Raw genomic sequence first — 13,154 nt, 5'->3', positions numbered from 1 at the left:
GATCGCCCAGTCGAGCGACAACTGCTCTCGTCGAGCGGCCATCTCCCCTCATCGCAGCCTCCTGATGACCTTTCTAGATGATCTACATCGCGTGAGCTTCGCACACGGACTACTACTCAGTAAGTAGATTGACAAGATAGTTCTGGGCAGGGACCTTCTGACCCGCCTTTCGGAGAACCTGCAGAAACTCCTTCCGCAGAACCTGCAAAAACTCTTTCCATCCCATCTCCGGGTCATCCTCTTCCTTCGGAGGAATGGCCTGCCCCGTCACGTCATACTCGACTTCTGCCTTTCTGGCATGTTCTCTACTTCTGCCCCTCTGGCCTGTACCTTCCACACAAAAATCCGCAGGGCATCCGTGAGCCTGCCTTCTGCTGCCCACGTCGGGTCGGCTTTACAGCGTTGTGACCGAAGCGGAGAGAATACAACTTGGCGAATTGGTATTGTTTCGCGTCTCCCGATCCCAAGCTCGCGCCTCCCGATACCCAGCTCGCGTCTCCCGATACCCAGCTCGCGCCTCCCGATACCAAGCTCGCGTCTCCCAATACCAAGCCTTCGAGCGATTCGGGCAAGGGTTCGAGGGGTTTTCCGCCCTCGACGCAGCATGCGACCCAGATCAAGATCCAAATAAAGGCTTCGAGGTCGTGGCGATACAGACGCTCGACTCCGTGGCGATGCAGACGCTCGACTTCGTGGCGATGCAGACACTCGACTTCGTGGCGATGTAGACGCTCGACTTCGTGGCGATGCATGCGCTCGACTCCGCCGGTAAACGCGTCGTGGAGCACGTCGATGGCGGCGAAAGTGGTACTGGGCGGTGAGGGGAGCGAATAGGCGACATGCGAGGGGAGCGAGTAGGCGACGTGCGAGGGGAATGAGCCGACGACATGCGAGGGTAGACGCGTGCTGTTGGCGATTGAAGGTAGACCTGTACCGGTGGCGGACGAAAGAAGGGATGGACCAGCGGCGGGACTCGATGGCCGTGGGGTGTCAGTGCAGGAGGCAAAGAGCGGGGGCGCTTCGCGGGCGAGATCCCAATCGTTCAGCACAGCGCCGGCTATTGCTGGAGAAGAAGCATCCATGAACGGAATGGCGAATGGTCGTAGGCGGGAATGACGGACGGTCTCTCGAAGCCTGGCGCGCGACGACGATGCGGTGAAGGCACCGCGCGACGACGACGCGGTGAAGGCGCCGCGCGCCTCGCCCGCGGCGTGAGGACGTGTCGCGCGGGGGCATGGCTAGCGATGAATACTGCGATAACATGAATTCGGGGCAGGAGCACGTAAGCAGCCCATCTGCAGAGCATCCCTGCGCGAGGTTCATGCATGCCAGCGCAGGGAGAAGACTGCATTACCGATCGTTACTATAAGACACCATAAGCTCGATAACCTCCTTCACAGCCGCGCAAAACCCCGCCCACATCTTCTCCGGCTCGTCCACCTCCTGCGGGCGCGGCGGCGGCTCCCGCCCCTCACTCAAAGCCACAATCTCCTCCATCTGCATGGCCATCTCTGCCGGCCAATCTCTGACAGCGCGTCGCACAGTCTCGTCCCGCATGAAGAAAAAGCGTAGCCATTGTGCGATATACCCCGGCTCGCGCCACGCGCCCGTCGGCAAGATGTCTCTAGGCCAGTGATGCTCCCCGATTATGAAAGAGAACTTGCTGTTGCGGCACGTTTGCAGGGGATGCGGGTCCTCGTAGGCCAGCAAACGCGCCATTAAATCGCGAGGACGGATGGAGAGGCTGCCCAGGGCCCACATCTCGAACATTTTTGGCAAGGGATCGAGGCGCTGCCCGTCCTTGTAGCAGCACGCAGCCCAGGTTAGTACATAGAAGAGGGATTCGAGGTCGTGGCGGTAGAGGCGATGGACTTTGCCCTTGAGCGCGTCCTCCTCGAGCATGTCGACAGCCATGAACGGGGGCGTGCCGAACGGCATCAAGGGTGTCGTGCGGGCAGTGGGCGCGCGCAGGTCCGAGGGGTCGATCGCGAGATCCCAGTCGTTCAGGACGCCGCGAAAACCATCCTCCTGTACCATTACACACTTGCCTAAGCAGAATATCAACATAATCATTATCGCTAAACAGGAGTCCCCCTCACTGATCATTTCCTCGAAGTCATTCCAAGCCTTCCCGGGGTCGTCCAACGCATCGTCCTTGCGCGCCATCCCGGAGTCATCCTTCACGCAGTGACTTTCCAAATCGCCCTCCGCGTTCTTCTCGCTGTAATCCTCCCGCTCCAAGCGCGGCCGGCGGTCTTCCATGCACCTCGTGCACGCGAAAGCGGGGCTTCGCTCTCCGATGTACCCTGTCGCGTACGACAGCAGGCGCAGAGCGAGCGCGGATGGCGTTACCGCCACATCCGGCTGCGTTACCGCCACATCCAGCTGCTTTACCATCACATCCACCTCATCCGTAGGCATCGTCCCAGTAGGACCCGCTATCTCCCACATCGCACTCGCCGCCGTCCAGATCGTGGACGGTTTGGCAGGCATCGCGAAGAACAGGTCGCGTATCGGAATCGGCGCTTCCCACATCGGTGCCGGCGCTCCCCACATCGGTGTCGACGCGCCCCACGTCGGTGTCGGCGCTCCCTGCATCGGTGTCTGCGCTCCCTGCATCGGTGTCGGCGCTTCCCACACCGCTGTCGGCGCTCCCCACGTCGGTGTCGATGCTCCCCACATCGGTGTCGGCGCTTCCCACACCGCGGCTGGCTCGCAGCCATCCCACACCGCGGCTGGCCTGCAGCCGTTCCATACCGCGACCGTGGAGAGGAAGGACTCCTTGCTTTTGAGGCATCTCCTAACGCGGGCCACGAATTCGTGCGGGTCAGCGCTGGCCACGAATTCGTGCGAGTCAGCGCTGTTCAAGAGCTCGGGCGAGTCAGCGGTGGCCACGAATTCGCGCGAGTCGCCCCTCAAAATCCAGTTCGCGAACGGCTGGGGTAGGGGGTCGAGTCGCGGTTGGCCAGTGTGGCGGTCCACGAGCTCGCCATTATAGCGGTCCACGAGCGCGCCACGGTGGCGGTCCGCGGGCGCGCCATTATAGCGGTCCACGAGCGCGCCATTATAGCGGTCCACTGCGAGCGCGCCGTCGTAGCAGCACACCATCCAGACGAGGATCCATATGAGGGCTTCCAGGTCGTGGTGGTAGACGGGCGCGGGGCGGTCGTAGTGGTAAACGGGCGCGGGGCGGTCGGGGTGGTAGACGGATGGGGGGCGGTCGTAGTGGTAAACGGGCGCGGGGCGGTCGTGGTGGTAAACGGGCGCGGGGCGGTCGTAGTGGTAAACGGATGCGGGGCGGTCGCAGTGGTAGACGGATGCGGGGTGGTCGAGGTGGTAGACGGATGCGGGGTGGTCGAGGTGGAAGCGATGATCAGTATCGGCGCCCGAGCTGCTTTCTGCGTCGCAGGACGCGATGTTAGGGGATGCGTCCCAGGAGTCGATGTTAGAAGGTGCAGGAGGGACGTCAGCAGCGGCAGCGCAGCGACGGACGCCAGCAGCGGTGGAGCAGCGAGGGACGCCAGCAGCGGTAGAGCAGCGACGGACGTCAGCGACGGTGAAGACGCGAAGTACCTCGATGGCGGAGAAGGCATTGGGCACGGTCGAAGGCCGAGGGGTAGAGGAGTCATCCGGATGCGGATGGGGGACGGCGATGTCCCAGTCGTTCAGCGCGGCGAAGGGACGGACAGGCATGTAGTCGGCGGCTGTCACGGCCGGCGCGCTGGACGCGAGCTGGGAGGCGGAAGGTGTGTAGCTGGCTTGAGGAGCAGGAGCGGCCCTGCGGTCGAGCCTTAGCAGTTGAGGGTAGTGCCGGCGGGCGTCAGGATACCGACATCCAAGCCGGCGGCCGAATATGCGAAGTCACAGAGAACACAACGCGATCTCTGTCTGTCATGGCTGTAGATGCGATGATATTGGGAGCAGATGCGACGATATTAGGAGCAGGCGCGATTCTATTGAGAGCAGGCGCGATTCTATTGAGAGCCGACGCGATTCTAGTGAAAGCAGACGCGATCGAGGTAACTGTCGGGAGCAAGACATGGCGGCGACGCGACCCGCGTCCCGCTCAATCGGCCCGGAGGAGCGTCGATCATGGCGCCACCGTCCGTCCACAACTCAACTGCAGCCATACGCGTCGACTGTGCAATCGCCTACTCCCATCGACACGCGCTCTACTTCCCTGCCTGCCCGCTCGTGGGTGCCAGGCGCCCCACTTCCCTCCACCATCTCCTCCATCCTCCCTCTCCCCCCTTATCCTCTCGCATCCTCACTTTCCGCATGCATGCATGTACTCAGCTATCGCATGTATGTACTCAGCTATCGCCATCTGTACACCAGAATACACTCTATCCGATGAATTGTGTGGGGTATCAGTACGTCTATGCGTGCGTGCTTGGGTTCGTCCTTCTCCTCCGCCCTCGTCCTTCGCCTCTGCATCACCCACTGCTCCCTTGCGTCGCCCCTCCGCCTCGCCTCGCCTCGCCTCGCCTCACCCCTTTACCCCCCAGCTCGCCTCGCCCCGGCGTACAGTCTCCCTCGCCTCTTGAGAGCGGTCGCGGGTTGGCGATGTGCCGCGGCACGCAACTCGTAGCACCCACCACCACACCCTCGCCTCACCCCTCCGCCCTCCCTTCACCCCTCCGCCCTCCCCTTCCCCTTCCGCCGCTCGCGCTCCTTCTCGCCAAGTAGCCGTTCGAGCAGGCGGGTCTGGAAGGGATGGGGTTAGTCATGGGCATCATATCCGACCGCTTCAATCCCTGTTAGGAGGGGGTGGGCGAGGGTGAGGGGGGATAAGGGTAGGGGAGGGGCGAGGGAAGGGCGAAGGCGGAGAGGGAAGGGGAGGGGGCGAGGGTAAGGTGGGGAGAGAAAGGGAGGGGAGGATGAGGGGAAGGGTGATAGAGCCCAGAGGCGGTAAATGGATGAAGGGAAGGGGGCGAGAGTGGAGAGGGGATGGAGGCGAAGGCGGAGAGGGGATGGAGGCGAAGGCGGAGAGGGGAAGGGAGCGGAGGGGCGTCAGGTGTGATGAGGGGTGCGGAGGGGGTGATGGGGGGCGTCAGGTGTGTTGAAGGGGTGCAGCGGGGGGACGCACGACCAACGTAGCGAAGGAAGGGCGAGACCGCGGGGAGGAAATCACTCGCGCTGCGTGGAGGCAATCACGCACCTGCCGCTCCACCACGCCCCTCAGCTCGCCCACCTGCGCGCTCAGATGTGCAAGCGCGTCCGCTTCCCTCCCGGTCGTCCTCCCCAGCAGATTCGCCTCGCTCCGCCCCAGCACCTCCTCGCTTCGTCTTAACATCGAGCCCAGCGAGCTCGCTTCCCTCCTATGGTTAGTCCTGTGCGTCGGCTCCACGGGCGAGTCGAGCGGGTCCCAGTGGTCGGCGTGCTAGGGGTGGGAGTCAGCGAACACATGCAGGGTGCGTGAGTAAACGAAGGGTGGGGGGCAAGGAAGAACGCGTACGAAGGGCAAGGACGAACGATGGGTATGCACGAAAATAGAGAAAATACAAAACTCACCTCTCCCCCGTTGGCACCCCCAAACGCCTCCGCAAACCGCCCGCCCTGCCCCGCCATCCGCTCCCACACGAGCGAGAACTCGCGGCCGAGGACGAAGGAGGGGAGCGCGATGAGGAGGAGGCTGCGGGCATCGGCAAGCATTGAAAAGGTGGGTTGTCAGTTGATGTTAAGAGGAGCGAGGGCGAGCACATGAACACGAGCGAGGGCGGGCATAGAAGAGGTGTTATCAGTTGATGTTCAGAAGGGGAGGGGGGGTTGAGGAGGGAGGGGTTAGGGGAGTGGACGAGCACGTAGAAGGCAGCGGTCAGCGAGCACGTAGATGGTGGGGGGGGGAAGGGAGCGACCTCGGCAAGGCGCCCTTCCCTCGCCATCCCTCCCCGCCCTTTCTCTTCCTTCTCCCCCCACCCCCCTTTCCCCCCCCAAACCCCCTCCTCCTTCCCAACCCCACTCCCCCAACCCCCTTTCTCTTTCTCCCTTTCCTCTCTCTTTCCTCCCCCAACCGCCACCCCTCAAAAAAACTCACCCAAAAACAAGCAGCGGCAGCGTCACGAGCCGCCCGAGGAACGAGCGCGGCGTGATCTCGCCGTAGCCGACGGTGGTGATGGCTGGCGTGGGTGGGTTAGCTTTTCTCTCTTTTCCAAGTTGGGGGCGGCGCAGTGAGAAGGAGGAGGCGGAGGGGGGGAGCGTTGGGGAGGGAGGGGTGGGTGCGAGCGTTGGGGAGTGAGGGAGGGGAGGGGGGTGGGAGGGCGAGGAGAGGGCGATTGGAAGGGGGGGAGGGGAATGGAAGAAAGGGTGAGGGAGGGGGAAGAGAGGGGAGGGAGGGGTGCAAGCGTAGGGGGAAGGTGAGGGAGTGAGGGAGGGTGGGTGTAAGGGTGGATGGAGGCGGATAGGAGGGGAGGGAGGGAAAGGGGGTGGACGAAGACGAAAAGGAAGAGGACAAGGAAGAGGAGTGAAGGGGTGGGTGGAGGGGGACGTGGGTGGAGGGCGTAAGGAGGGTAAAGGGGCGATGGGGTGTGGGGAGGGGCGAGGGGAGGGCGTAAGGAGGGAAAGGAGGGGGGGGGCGTAGCGGGCAGCGGAGAGAGGGGGCGGCGAGGAGCAGACAGTGGGTGAAGGGAAGGGATGGGGAAGGAGAGGGTGGGCGCGAGCGTTGGGGAGGGGAGGGGAAGAGAGGGTAAGGGAGAGGGTGCGAGCGTTGGGGAGTGAGGGTGAGGGAGGGGTGTGGGTGGGTGTAAGGGTGGATGGAGGGTGGAAGAAAGGGAGTGTGAGGGAGGGGTAGTAAGGGGGATAGGGGAGGGGAAGGGTGCGAACGTAGGAAAGGGAGGGGGGGATGGGATAGCGAGGCGGGCGAGGGGAGTGGGAGGCAGAGTGGAGGGGGTGGAGAGGGGGAGAAGGGCGAAAGAGACAGAGGGAGCAAAGGGAAGGAGAGGGGGTGGGGGCGAGAGGGAGTGGGGGCGAGGCGGGGAGGTGAGAAACGACAACAGAGAAGAGTACCACCACTCACTAACGAGCACGAACCAGGCCGCGGCGGGGATAGACTGAGGGAGGGGGTGGGTCAGCGTCGGTGTCGGTCACAGTTAGCGTCAACCGGGCAGGGTGGGAGGGGTCAGTGTCGGTCCCGGTTAGCGTCAACCGGGGAGCGTTGGGAAGGGGGGGAGGAGCTCGACAGAGCGTTGGGAGAGGCGCTCGACAGAGCGTCGGGAAGGTAGAAGCGCGAGGGGATGAGTACTCGCGCAAAGGAGGGAGGGGAGAGGCGCTCGACGGAGCGTGGGGAGGGTGCTCGACGCAGCGTTGGGAGGGTGCTCGACGGACCGTGGGGAGAGGCGCTCGACAGGGCGTTGGGAGAGGCGCTCGACGGACCGTGGGGAGAGGCGCTCGACGGAGCGTGGGGAGGGTGCTCGACGGAGCATGGGGAGAAAACCTCAACACGCACCGCAAACTGGCTCGGATCCCCATCCGTGTTGACGAACGTCTCCAGGATCGGGTCCCACGCGCCGCGCTCGGCGAAGTAGCTGGGGGTAGGGGGTGGGGGGTTAGCGAGGGAGGAGGGATGGGGTTAGCGAGGGAGGGGAGGGGTTAGCGAGGGAGGGGAGGGGGTTAGCGAGGGAGGGGAGGGGTTAGCGAGGGAGGGGAGGGGGTTAGCGAGGGAGGGGAGGGGTTAGCGAGGGAGGGGAGGGGGTTAGCGAGGGAGGGGAGGGGTTAGCGAGGGAGGGGAGGGGGTTAGCGAGGGAGGGGAGGGGGTTAGCGAGGGAGGGGAGGGGGTTAGCGAGGGGAGAGGAGAAGGGAGGGGAGGCGCGAAGGGGGGGAGGGGAGGGGGGATGGAGGAGGAAGAGGGTATCTGGCGAAGTGGAAGAAGGGGATCCCTGGCAGAGTGGAGGAAGGTAGATAAGGGGATCGTGCACAGTGCGCGCGAAGGGGGAGGGATGGAAAATCAACCATAGAACCAGCGCCACTCACAGCAGGGTGCTAAACACGGTGAGGACCATGACGACGAAGAAGGCGATGGCGAGGAGGGCGTGCTGGGAGCGGCGGACGGAGAGGTACATGACCTCGATGGTGAGGAGGACGATGGAGTTGTATCTGGGGAGGGCTTAGTACGTTCAAGGAAGGGTGGTTTGGGAGTAAGTGGGAGGGGGGCAAGTGGGGTGTAGTGGAGGGAGAAGGGGAGGGTTGGCGACGAGCAGGAGAACGGGAGAGAGGAGGGACGAATGGGGAAGGGAGGGAACACGGACCTGAACGGCTTAAAGACGCGCAGGAGCCTGAACATGCGTAAGATGGAGAAGCGGAAGAGGATGGATGTGTCCTGGTGGAGGGCGATCTCGATGTAGTAGGGGATGACGGCGAGGGCGTCGATGATGCCGAAGAAGGCTGGCGACGATTAACGTATGTTCGCGGCAGAGTACACCGCGCACTCACACACGAACCACCTAACCGCCGTGCGCCAGGTGGTGCTATGCGCGACACACCTTGCGACATACTCGATCGTGAAGAGCGCGACCAGCGCACTCTCGACGCCGAACCACACCGCGGGGCTGATACTATGAAACTCGGGGACGGTCTCTAGCACGGTGACGACGGCGGAAACGGCGATGAGGGCGGTGATGAAGACGTGCATGAGGAAGGCTGCGGGGGAGGAGGTGGGGACTTCGAGGAGGAGGTAGATGTGGCGGCGCCATTCGGGGTGGACGTCGGAGCCCTTGGGTTTGGCGGACGGGTTCGGGCTGAGGGGGTCGGACGGGTAGTGGGAGGGGCTGGAGGAGTGGGAGCGAAGAGGCGAGCGCGGGCTGAGGTGCTGGCTGAGCGGGGTCCGCACGTCCGGCTCGTCGTCCGAGTGCGGGTAGGAGTCGTCTCCGCGCTGGTAGGTGTCGTGGTCGACCCAGGCGTGCGTGGGGTCGAGCTCGATTTGCTCGGACGCGCTCATGGCGGGCGGTGAGCCGCGTTCTCGTGCTTGGCTGCGAGTCGTGTACGGCCCGCGTCTGGTCTGCGTGGCCAGCTGGGCAGGCAGTTCGGCCCGTCGCTGCGTCGATCAGCGTGTCGCGTGGCGTGGCGTCATTGACCCCGTCATCGCGTCTTGCCCCCGACGGTCACCTCGATCGAGTCTGCTCAATACTACAATATCATCCCGTCTGCAGCCATAAATGGCGCGGACCCCGCTCCGGTCAACCTCCGTTCGCCTCACCGCAGGTCGACCTCAGCTCGCCCCGCCGTGGTCGACCCCAGCCCCCCTCACCATGTTAGAGTTTCCCTCACCTCACCAACCGTCCGCATCTCTGAATCGCCGCGCCACCAGTCGACTGCATCCCGCCTGACCTTGGTCGACCGCGCCTCACCCCACCGTGGTCGGTCTTCTCTCTGTGCCGCGATACACGACGTCTTCGCCGCGTCAGACCTCTCGCCGCGTATAACTGGTGGATCGTTCCCTCGTGTAACTGGTAGATTGTTCCCTCGCTGCAGTGTACAATCCACCGCCGCGTCAGACTTCCACAGCGACGTAGATACTGTATTTTTAATGTATGAACATATGTACAAGACTAAGACTATATACGCGAACAAGACGATAACTAGACGTACAAGACTAAAACTAGGCGTACAAGACTAAAACTAGGTGTATAAGACTACACGGGCGTGTCCATCTGAGTATCGGGTAAGAACGACGCAAGCCTAGGCGGAAGGTCCTGCAAGTGCGTCTGGTCTGAGTCGGACAAGGCTTTTTTCACGGTACCGCAGAAGCCCTCCCAGATCTCCGTCGGTTTGTCGTCCTCCTTTGGGGGTGGCAATGCCCGATTCCGACGTTCGAGCTGAAATGCCCGACGTTCGAGCTGAAGCTTGAAAGTGTCGTCATATGACTGTTCCGACGGTTCAGACGGCCTGAGCATGTTCGCGAAGAATGCGCGTATCCTATTCGCAAGCACCTTCATCTCGTACGACCACGAGTCGGTCGGAAAGCTGTGATAGGGCCATTGCACATTGCTGATGAAAGCGCGCTTGCTGCCTGAGCACGTTTCTGGGTCGCACTTCGTACTTATCCACGTATCGCCCTTCGTCCACTTGTCGAGCATGGGGGGCAGGGAATCGAGGCGCTGGCCGTCTTTGTAGCAGCACAGGACCCAAGCGAGGATGTAGAAGAACGCCTCGAGATCGTGCCGGTAGATGTGCTGGAGATGGCCGTCCCATGCCTGAGACTCTAGGCGCGCGATAGCCATGAACGGCAACGTGCCGGTCCTCGCCAAGTTCGTGTGCGTCGTTTCCAAGCCCGCGTGCGTCGTGTCCAAGCCCGCGTGCTTTGTGTCTAAGCCCATGCGCGTCTGGGGGACGCTGGCGTCGATTGCGAGGTCCCAGTCGTTGGCAAGATCCCAGTCGTTGGTAATATCCCAGTCGTTGAGCACCGGACATATCTTGCCATCCCGACGGTGTCGATACATGAGATTGTCCAGGCTCGGATCTCGGTGCTGGATACCGTGCGTCCAGGCGAGGTAGTGGGCTGGCGAGCAGTCAGCTTCAGTCGTACAACGAGCAGGCAGCTGGGCTGTACAGCGAGCAGGCAGTTGAGTCGCAAAGCGCGCAGTCGCGGCACACTGTACACGTACCCTCCACACTCTGCAAGACGTACCTTCCGCGCACTGGAACCACGCGTCGATGAAGTCCCACCCTTGCAGCTTGTGCAGGGGCTCGAGGTGCTCGGTGGTGATCAACGAGGGGAGCACGCGATGGGCGTCGAAGGGGAGCACGCGATGGACGTCGTAGGGGAGCATGCGATAGACCATGGAGGGAAGGGCAGGATGGACCATGGAGGGGCGGACACGATGGACGTCGAGGGGGCGCTCGATGGTGATCGAGGGGAGGACCCAATGGACGTCGGAGGGGAAAGCTAGATGGACCACGAAGGGAAGGGCACGGTGGACTCCGATTCCCCGGCCGTCCGGTCTGGCAGGGTGTCGGGTTTGGCAAGGTGTTGAGGGCGAAGAGAGACGGGCGACTCGCGTCGGACTGCGGAGTGTCGACGGGGTCGCAGGCGGAAAACTTCGCCCGCCCACGCGTATGACATGATGATACCGTATGTCGCACACACTGTCGTCCAGGAGTGTGTCGCACACGCCCAGGCGGCGTGGGGTCAAGCTCGATGTTCTCGGTCGGACGCGCTCATGGCGGGCGGAAGTGAAAGGAAAGGAAAACAAAGCGGTCCGGGCGGGCCCTGGCGTCACAGTATGAAGCGGCCCGTCGATCCGCGCGTCCTTGGCGCCATCACCGTGTCTTGCTCCCGACTATTACCTCGATCGTGTTTACTTCCAGTACCATCCCGTCTGCTCCCAACACGCTTGCATCTGCAGTCATGCACAACGCGGACCCGCCGTGAAAGCCTGTCACTGGGCGCGCATTGATTGCGAGCGACGCCTAAGGGACCCCCCGAGCTTGCGAGGGAGGGAAAGGCGGAGCGAGCAACACTGACTAACCCACGAGATTAGGGCTGCTTCCCCGAACAAACAAGTACAAAAAGTGGTTTTCACGGGAAGCGGATGGGAAAATGACTGGGGGTGGGCACCGCCCGCTACCGGATCCGGCTTATTTGGTTGTGCTTGCTCCCCGCCAGATGTTCGATCTCGGATGTTCCCGCACACTCGCCCTTGTCCTCCTCCATGTCGTACAGCTACGGACTCGATTCATAGAGCAAAATTGTACGCCTTTCAATTTCCGAGAAGTGCATGCAACTTTTGTAGCAATATGGTACAAACTCAATATAATATGGTCTTGGGAGGAGCGTGCATGTATCAGAAGAACTCCTCGTCCGCCATGTCGTCTTCGGAGTCGACATCGGCTTCCGAGTCGATGGAAGAATGCTCTCCGTCTACTTCCATAGGGCTGGGCAGCAAGACCGATTTTTCCGCCGCCTTCAGGGCCCCGGGATTGGCTCTGCACGACTGTCAGCTCACGGTAATCAGTAAAGTGAATCACCTACAAGTGGTAGCGCTCGAGGGCCGCCAAGACAGCCATTCTACGTGGGATGAGACTCTTAACCATCCCCCACTTGAACTGCTTCTTGTCAGTGAGGACGGGATCCTTCAGAATATCCTTATGGATCTCCAGCTGCTCGCGCAACTTGGCGAGTGTCATCGCTTCAACCGCCGCTACGTCGGTAACCATCCCGACAGCTGCCAAACGCTCTAAACGCTCCTTTTCGATCGCGACCTTCTTCGCCGCCTGCTGGTCGTGGGTGTCCGCCTTCTCGCGGTAGTCGGCAGCCACCCTTTCTCGAAATTCGCCTACTTGCTGCTTCGCGAAGATGGTGCGCCCGTTGCGTATAACCCAGGTCTCCAGAGAAGGAGTGATCACCTTGTCTATGAACTTCTCTGTACCATTCTTCCGCATACGCTGACTAGCATTGAATGCGACTGTCGTGCTGCAGGGATTCAGGCGTAGGAAAAGCCGAAGAGACCCTAGAGCGCCCTCGTTATGGTCGTTCGTGGCAGGTATGAAGAGGACGGAGCGTTGGTAGGAAGTGAGTGCGTCAATAGGACCACCAGAGGCGAATTCAGACGTGAATCGCCGCCATCCTATCGCAGCCCCACGAAACATGGCCGAGATCACCGCAAAAGCGTCGTCTCCAGTCGAATGGAAAGCCTCACGACACTTCGAGATGAAGCGCGCGTTCCGAATGTTCCTCCTTCAGCTGGTCGTCCAGAGATCGCTTCTGAGCGCTGAGTTCGCGTTTTGCTTGTCGTACTTTTGCCAGAGTCTCCCTCGCAGATCGAAGTTCCGAGGCACTCTGGACGAGCTGCCGTGCCTGCTCCGCTGAAGCATCCCGCAGAGCCGAGTTCTCATCTTGTAAAGCGGCGAGCTCGGAGCGAAGTTTCTCGAGTTCCGCGAGAGGAGGCGTCGCTGGCGGTGCTGGCTGAGATCTAGTCGCGCGACGAGCCCTAGGCTGTGGAGGAGGAGTGTTCTCGATGTCTTGAAGCGCAGTGGTAGACGCCGGAGCACGTTGAGTCGCCCGAGCAGCGGAACATCTCGACACGATGTTCTTGAAGGATTGTGCCACCTTAGGCATCTGTAGACAGAGCTTCGATGTTCTGAGGGATCCGCAGGGCTAGAGAAAGCGAGAAGGCGAAGTCCGACGTCGCCGCAGAAGGCAAGAGCGGAAGTGTCCAAGC

At 62.0% G+C, this 13,154-nt stretch overlaps 6 protein-coding genes across 6 annotated transcripts; 1 reads left to right on the top strand and 5 right to left on the bottom strand.

Annotated features, from left to right (window-relative positions):
- Positions 1–162: 162 nt before the first annotated feature.
- SCHCODRAFT_02619756 (uncharacterized protein) lies at positions 163–1,157 on the bottom strand. Its single transcript, XM_050344952.1, has one exon. It carries the CDS (start codon positions 1,080–1,082, stop codon positions 306–308), a length of 777 nt encoding a protein of 258 aa, XP_050201263.1. The 5' UTR covers positions 1,083–1,157; the 3' UTR covers positions 163–305.
- Positions 1,158–1,238: 81 nt separating this feature from the next.
- Positions 1,239–4,019, bottom strand: SCHCODRAFT_02619755 (uncharacterized protein). Its single transcript, XM_050344951.1, has 2 exons — positions 2,100–4,019; positions 1,239–2,048 (listed from the first exon to the last, which is right to left on the bottom strand). The coding sequence occupies exons 1-2, from the start codon at positions 3,691–3,693 to the stop codon at positions 1,351–1,353; spliced, it is 2,292 nt and encodes a 763-aa protein (XP_050201262.1). The 5' UTR covers positions 3,694–4,019; the 3' UTR covers positions 1,239–1,350.
- Positions 4,020–4,161: 142 nt separating this feature from the next.
- SCHCODRAFT_02619752 (voltage-gated potassium channel) lies at positions 4,162–9,307 on the bottom strand. The gene is made up of 9 exons (XM_050344950.1): positions 8,428–9,307; positions 8,244–8,379; positions 7,969–8,091; positions 7,445–7,523; positions 7,016–7,049; positions 6,038–6,119; positions 5,515–5,635; positions 5,162–5,383; positions 4,162–4,707 (listed from the first exon to the last, which is right to left on the bottom strand). The coding sequence occupies exons 1-9, from the start codon at positions 8,930–8,932 to the stop codon at positions 4,633–4,635; spliced, it is 1,377 nt and encodes a 458-aa protein (XP_050201261.1). The 5' UTR covers positions 8,933–9,307; the 3' UTR covers positions 4,162–4,632.
- On the top strand, positions 4,354–4,617 carry SCHCODRAFT_01040298 (uncharacterized protein; the record flags this gene model as incomplete). Its single annotated transcript, XM_003033410.2, has 1 exon — positions 4,354–4,617. A coding segment is annotated over one exon (264 nt), but the record flags the coding sequence as incomplete, so codon positions are not given.
- Positions 9,308–9,557: 250 nt separating the features above from the next.
- SCHCODRAFT_02619749 (uncharacterized protein) lies at positions 9,558–11,154 on the bottom strand. Its single transcript, XM_003032856.2, has 2 exons — positions 10,622–11,154; positions 9,558–10,492 (listed from the first exon to the last, which is right to left on the bottom strand). The coding sequence occupies exons 1-2, from the start codon at positions 10,797–10,799 to the stop codon at positions 9,627–9,629; spliced, it is 1,044 nt and encodes a 347-aa protein (XP_003032902.2). The 5' UTR covers positions 10,800–11,154; the 3' UTR covers positions 9,558–9,626.
- A 588-nt stretch (positions 11,155–11,742) lies between these two features.
- On the bottom strand, positions 11,743–13,111 carry SCHCODRAFT_02686921 (uncharacterized protein). The gene is made up of 3 exons (XM_003032855.2): positions 12,633–13,111; positions 11,966–12,406; positions 11,743–11,919 (listed from the first exon to the last, which is right to left on the bottom strand). Exons 1-3 carry the CDS (start codon positions 13,049–13,051, stop codon positions 11,778–11,780), a joined length of 1,002 nt encoding a protein of 333 aa, XP_003032901.1. The 5' UTR covers positions 13,052–13,111; the 3' UTR covers positions 11,743–11,777.
- Between the last annotated feature and the right edge of the window lie 43 nt (positions 13,112–13,154).

The sequence above is a fragment of the Schizophyllum commune genome (assembly GCF_000143185.2).
Source record: "Schizophyllum commune H4-8 unplaced genomic scaffold SCHCOscaffold_4, whole genome shotgun sequence".
NCBI lineage: Eukaryota > Fungi > Basidiomycota > Agaricomycetes > Agaricales > Schizophyllaceae > Schizophyllum > Schizophyllum commune.
This window is presented reverse-complemented; position numbering and strand designations above follow the sequence as displayed.

Bases quoted from the DNA above. Each gene is read 5' to 3' on its own strand.
- SCHCODRAFT_02619752 (XM_050344950.1), bottom strand. From the start codon at position 8,932: ATGAGCGCGTCCGAGCAAATCGAGCTCGACCCCACGCACGCCTGGGTC. The intron at 6,120-7,015 runs GTGAGTGGTGGT...CACCCACGCCAG, and splicing joins GGCCTGGTTCGTGCTCGTTA to CCATCACCACCGTCGGCTAC. The intron at 5,384-5,514 runs GTGAGTTTTGTA...TCCCACCCCTAG, and splicing joins GGGGTGCCAACGGGGGAGAG to CACGCCGACCACTGGGACCC.
- SCHCODRAFT_02619749 (XM_003032856.2), bottom strand. From the start codon at position 10,799: ATGGTCCATCCTGCCCTTCCCTCCATGGTCTATCGCATGCTCCCCTAC. The intron at 10,493-10,621 runs GTACGTCTTGCA...ACTGCTCGCCAG, and splicing joins GTGGTTCCAGTGCGCGGAAG to CCCACTACCTCGCCTGGACG.
- SCHCODRAFT_02619756 (XM_050344952.1), bottom strand. From the start codon at position 1,082: ATGGATGCTTCTTCTCCAGCAATAGCCGGCGCTGTGCTGAACGATTGG.
- SCHCODRAFT_02686921 (XM_003032855.2), bottom strand. From the start codon at position 13,051: ATGCCTAAGGTGGCACAATCCTTCAAGAACATCGTGTCGAGATGTTCC. The intron at 12,407-12,632 runs GTGAGGCTTTCC...GAATCCCTGCAG, and splicing joins GCGCTTCATCTCGAAGTGTC to CACGACAGTCGCATTCAATG. The intron at 11,920-11,965 runs GTAGGTGATTCA...ACAGTCGTGCAG, and splicing joins GCCCTCGAGCGCTACCACTT to AGCCAATCCCGGGGCCCTGA.
- SCHCODRAFT_02619755 (XM_050344951.1), bottom strand. From the start codon at position 3,693: ATGCCTGTCCGTCCCTTCGCCGCGCTGAACGACTGGGACATCGCCGTC. The intron at 2,049-2,099 runs GTGAGGGGGACT...TATTCTGCTTAG, and splicing joins TGACTTCGAGGAAATGATCA to GCAAGTGTGTAATGGTACAG.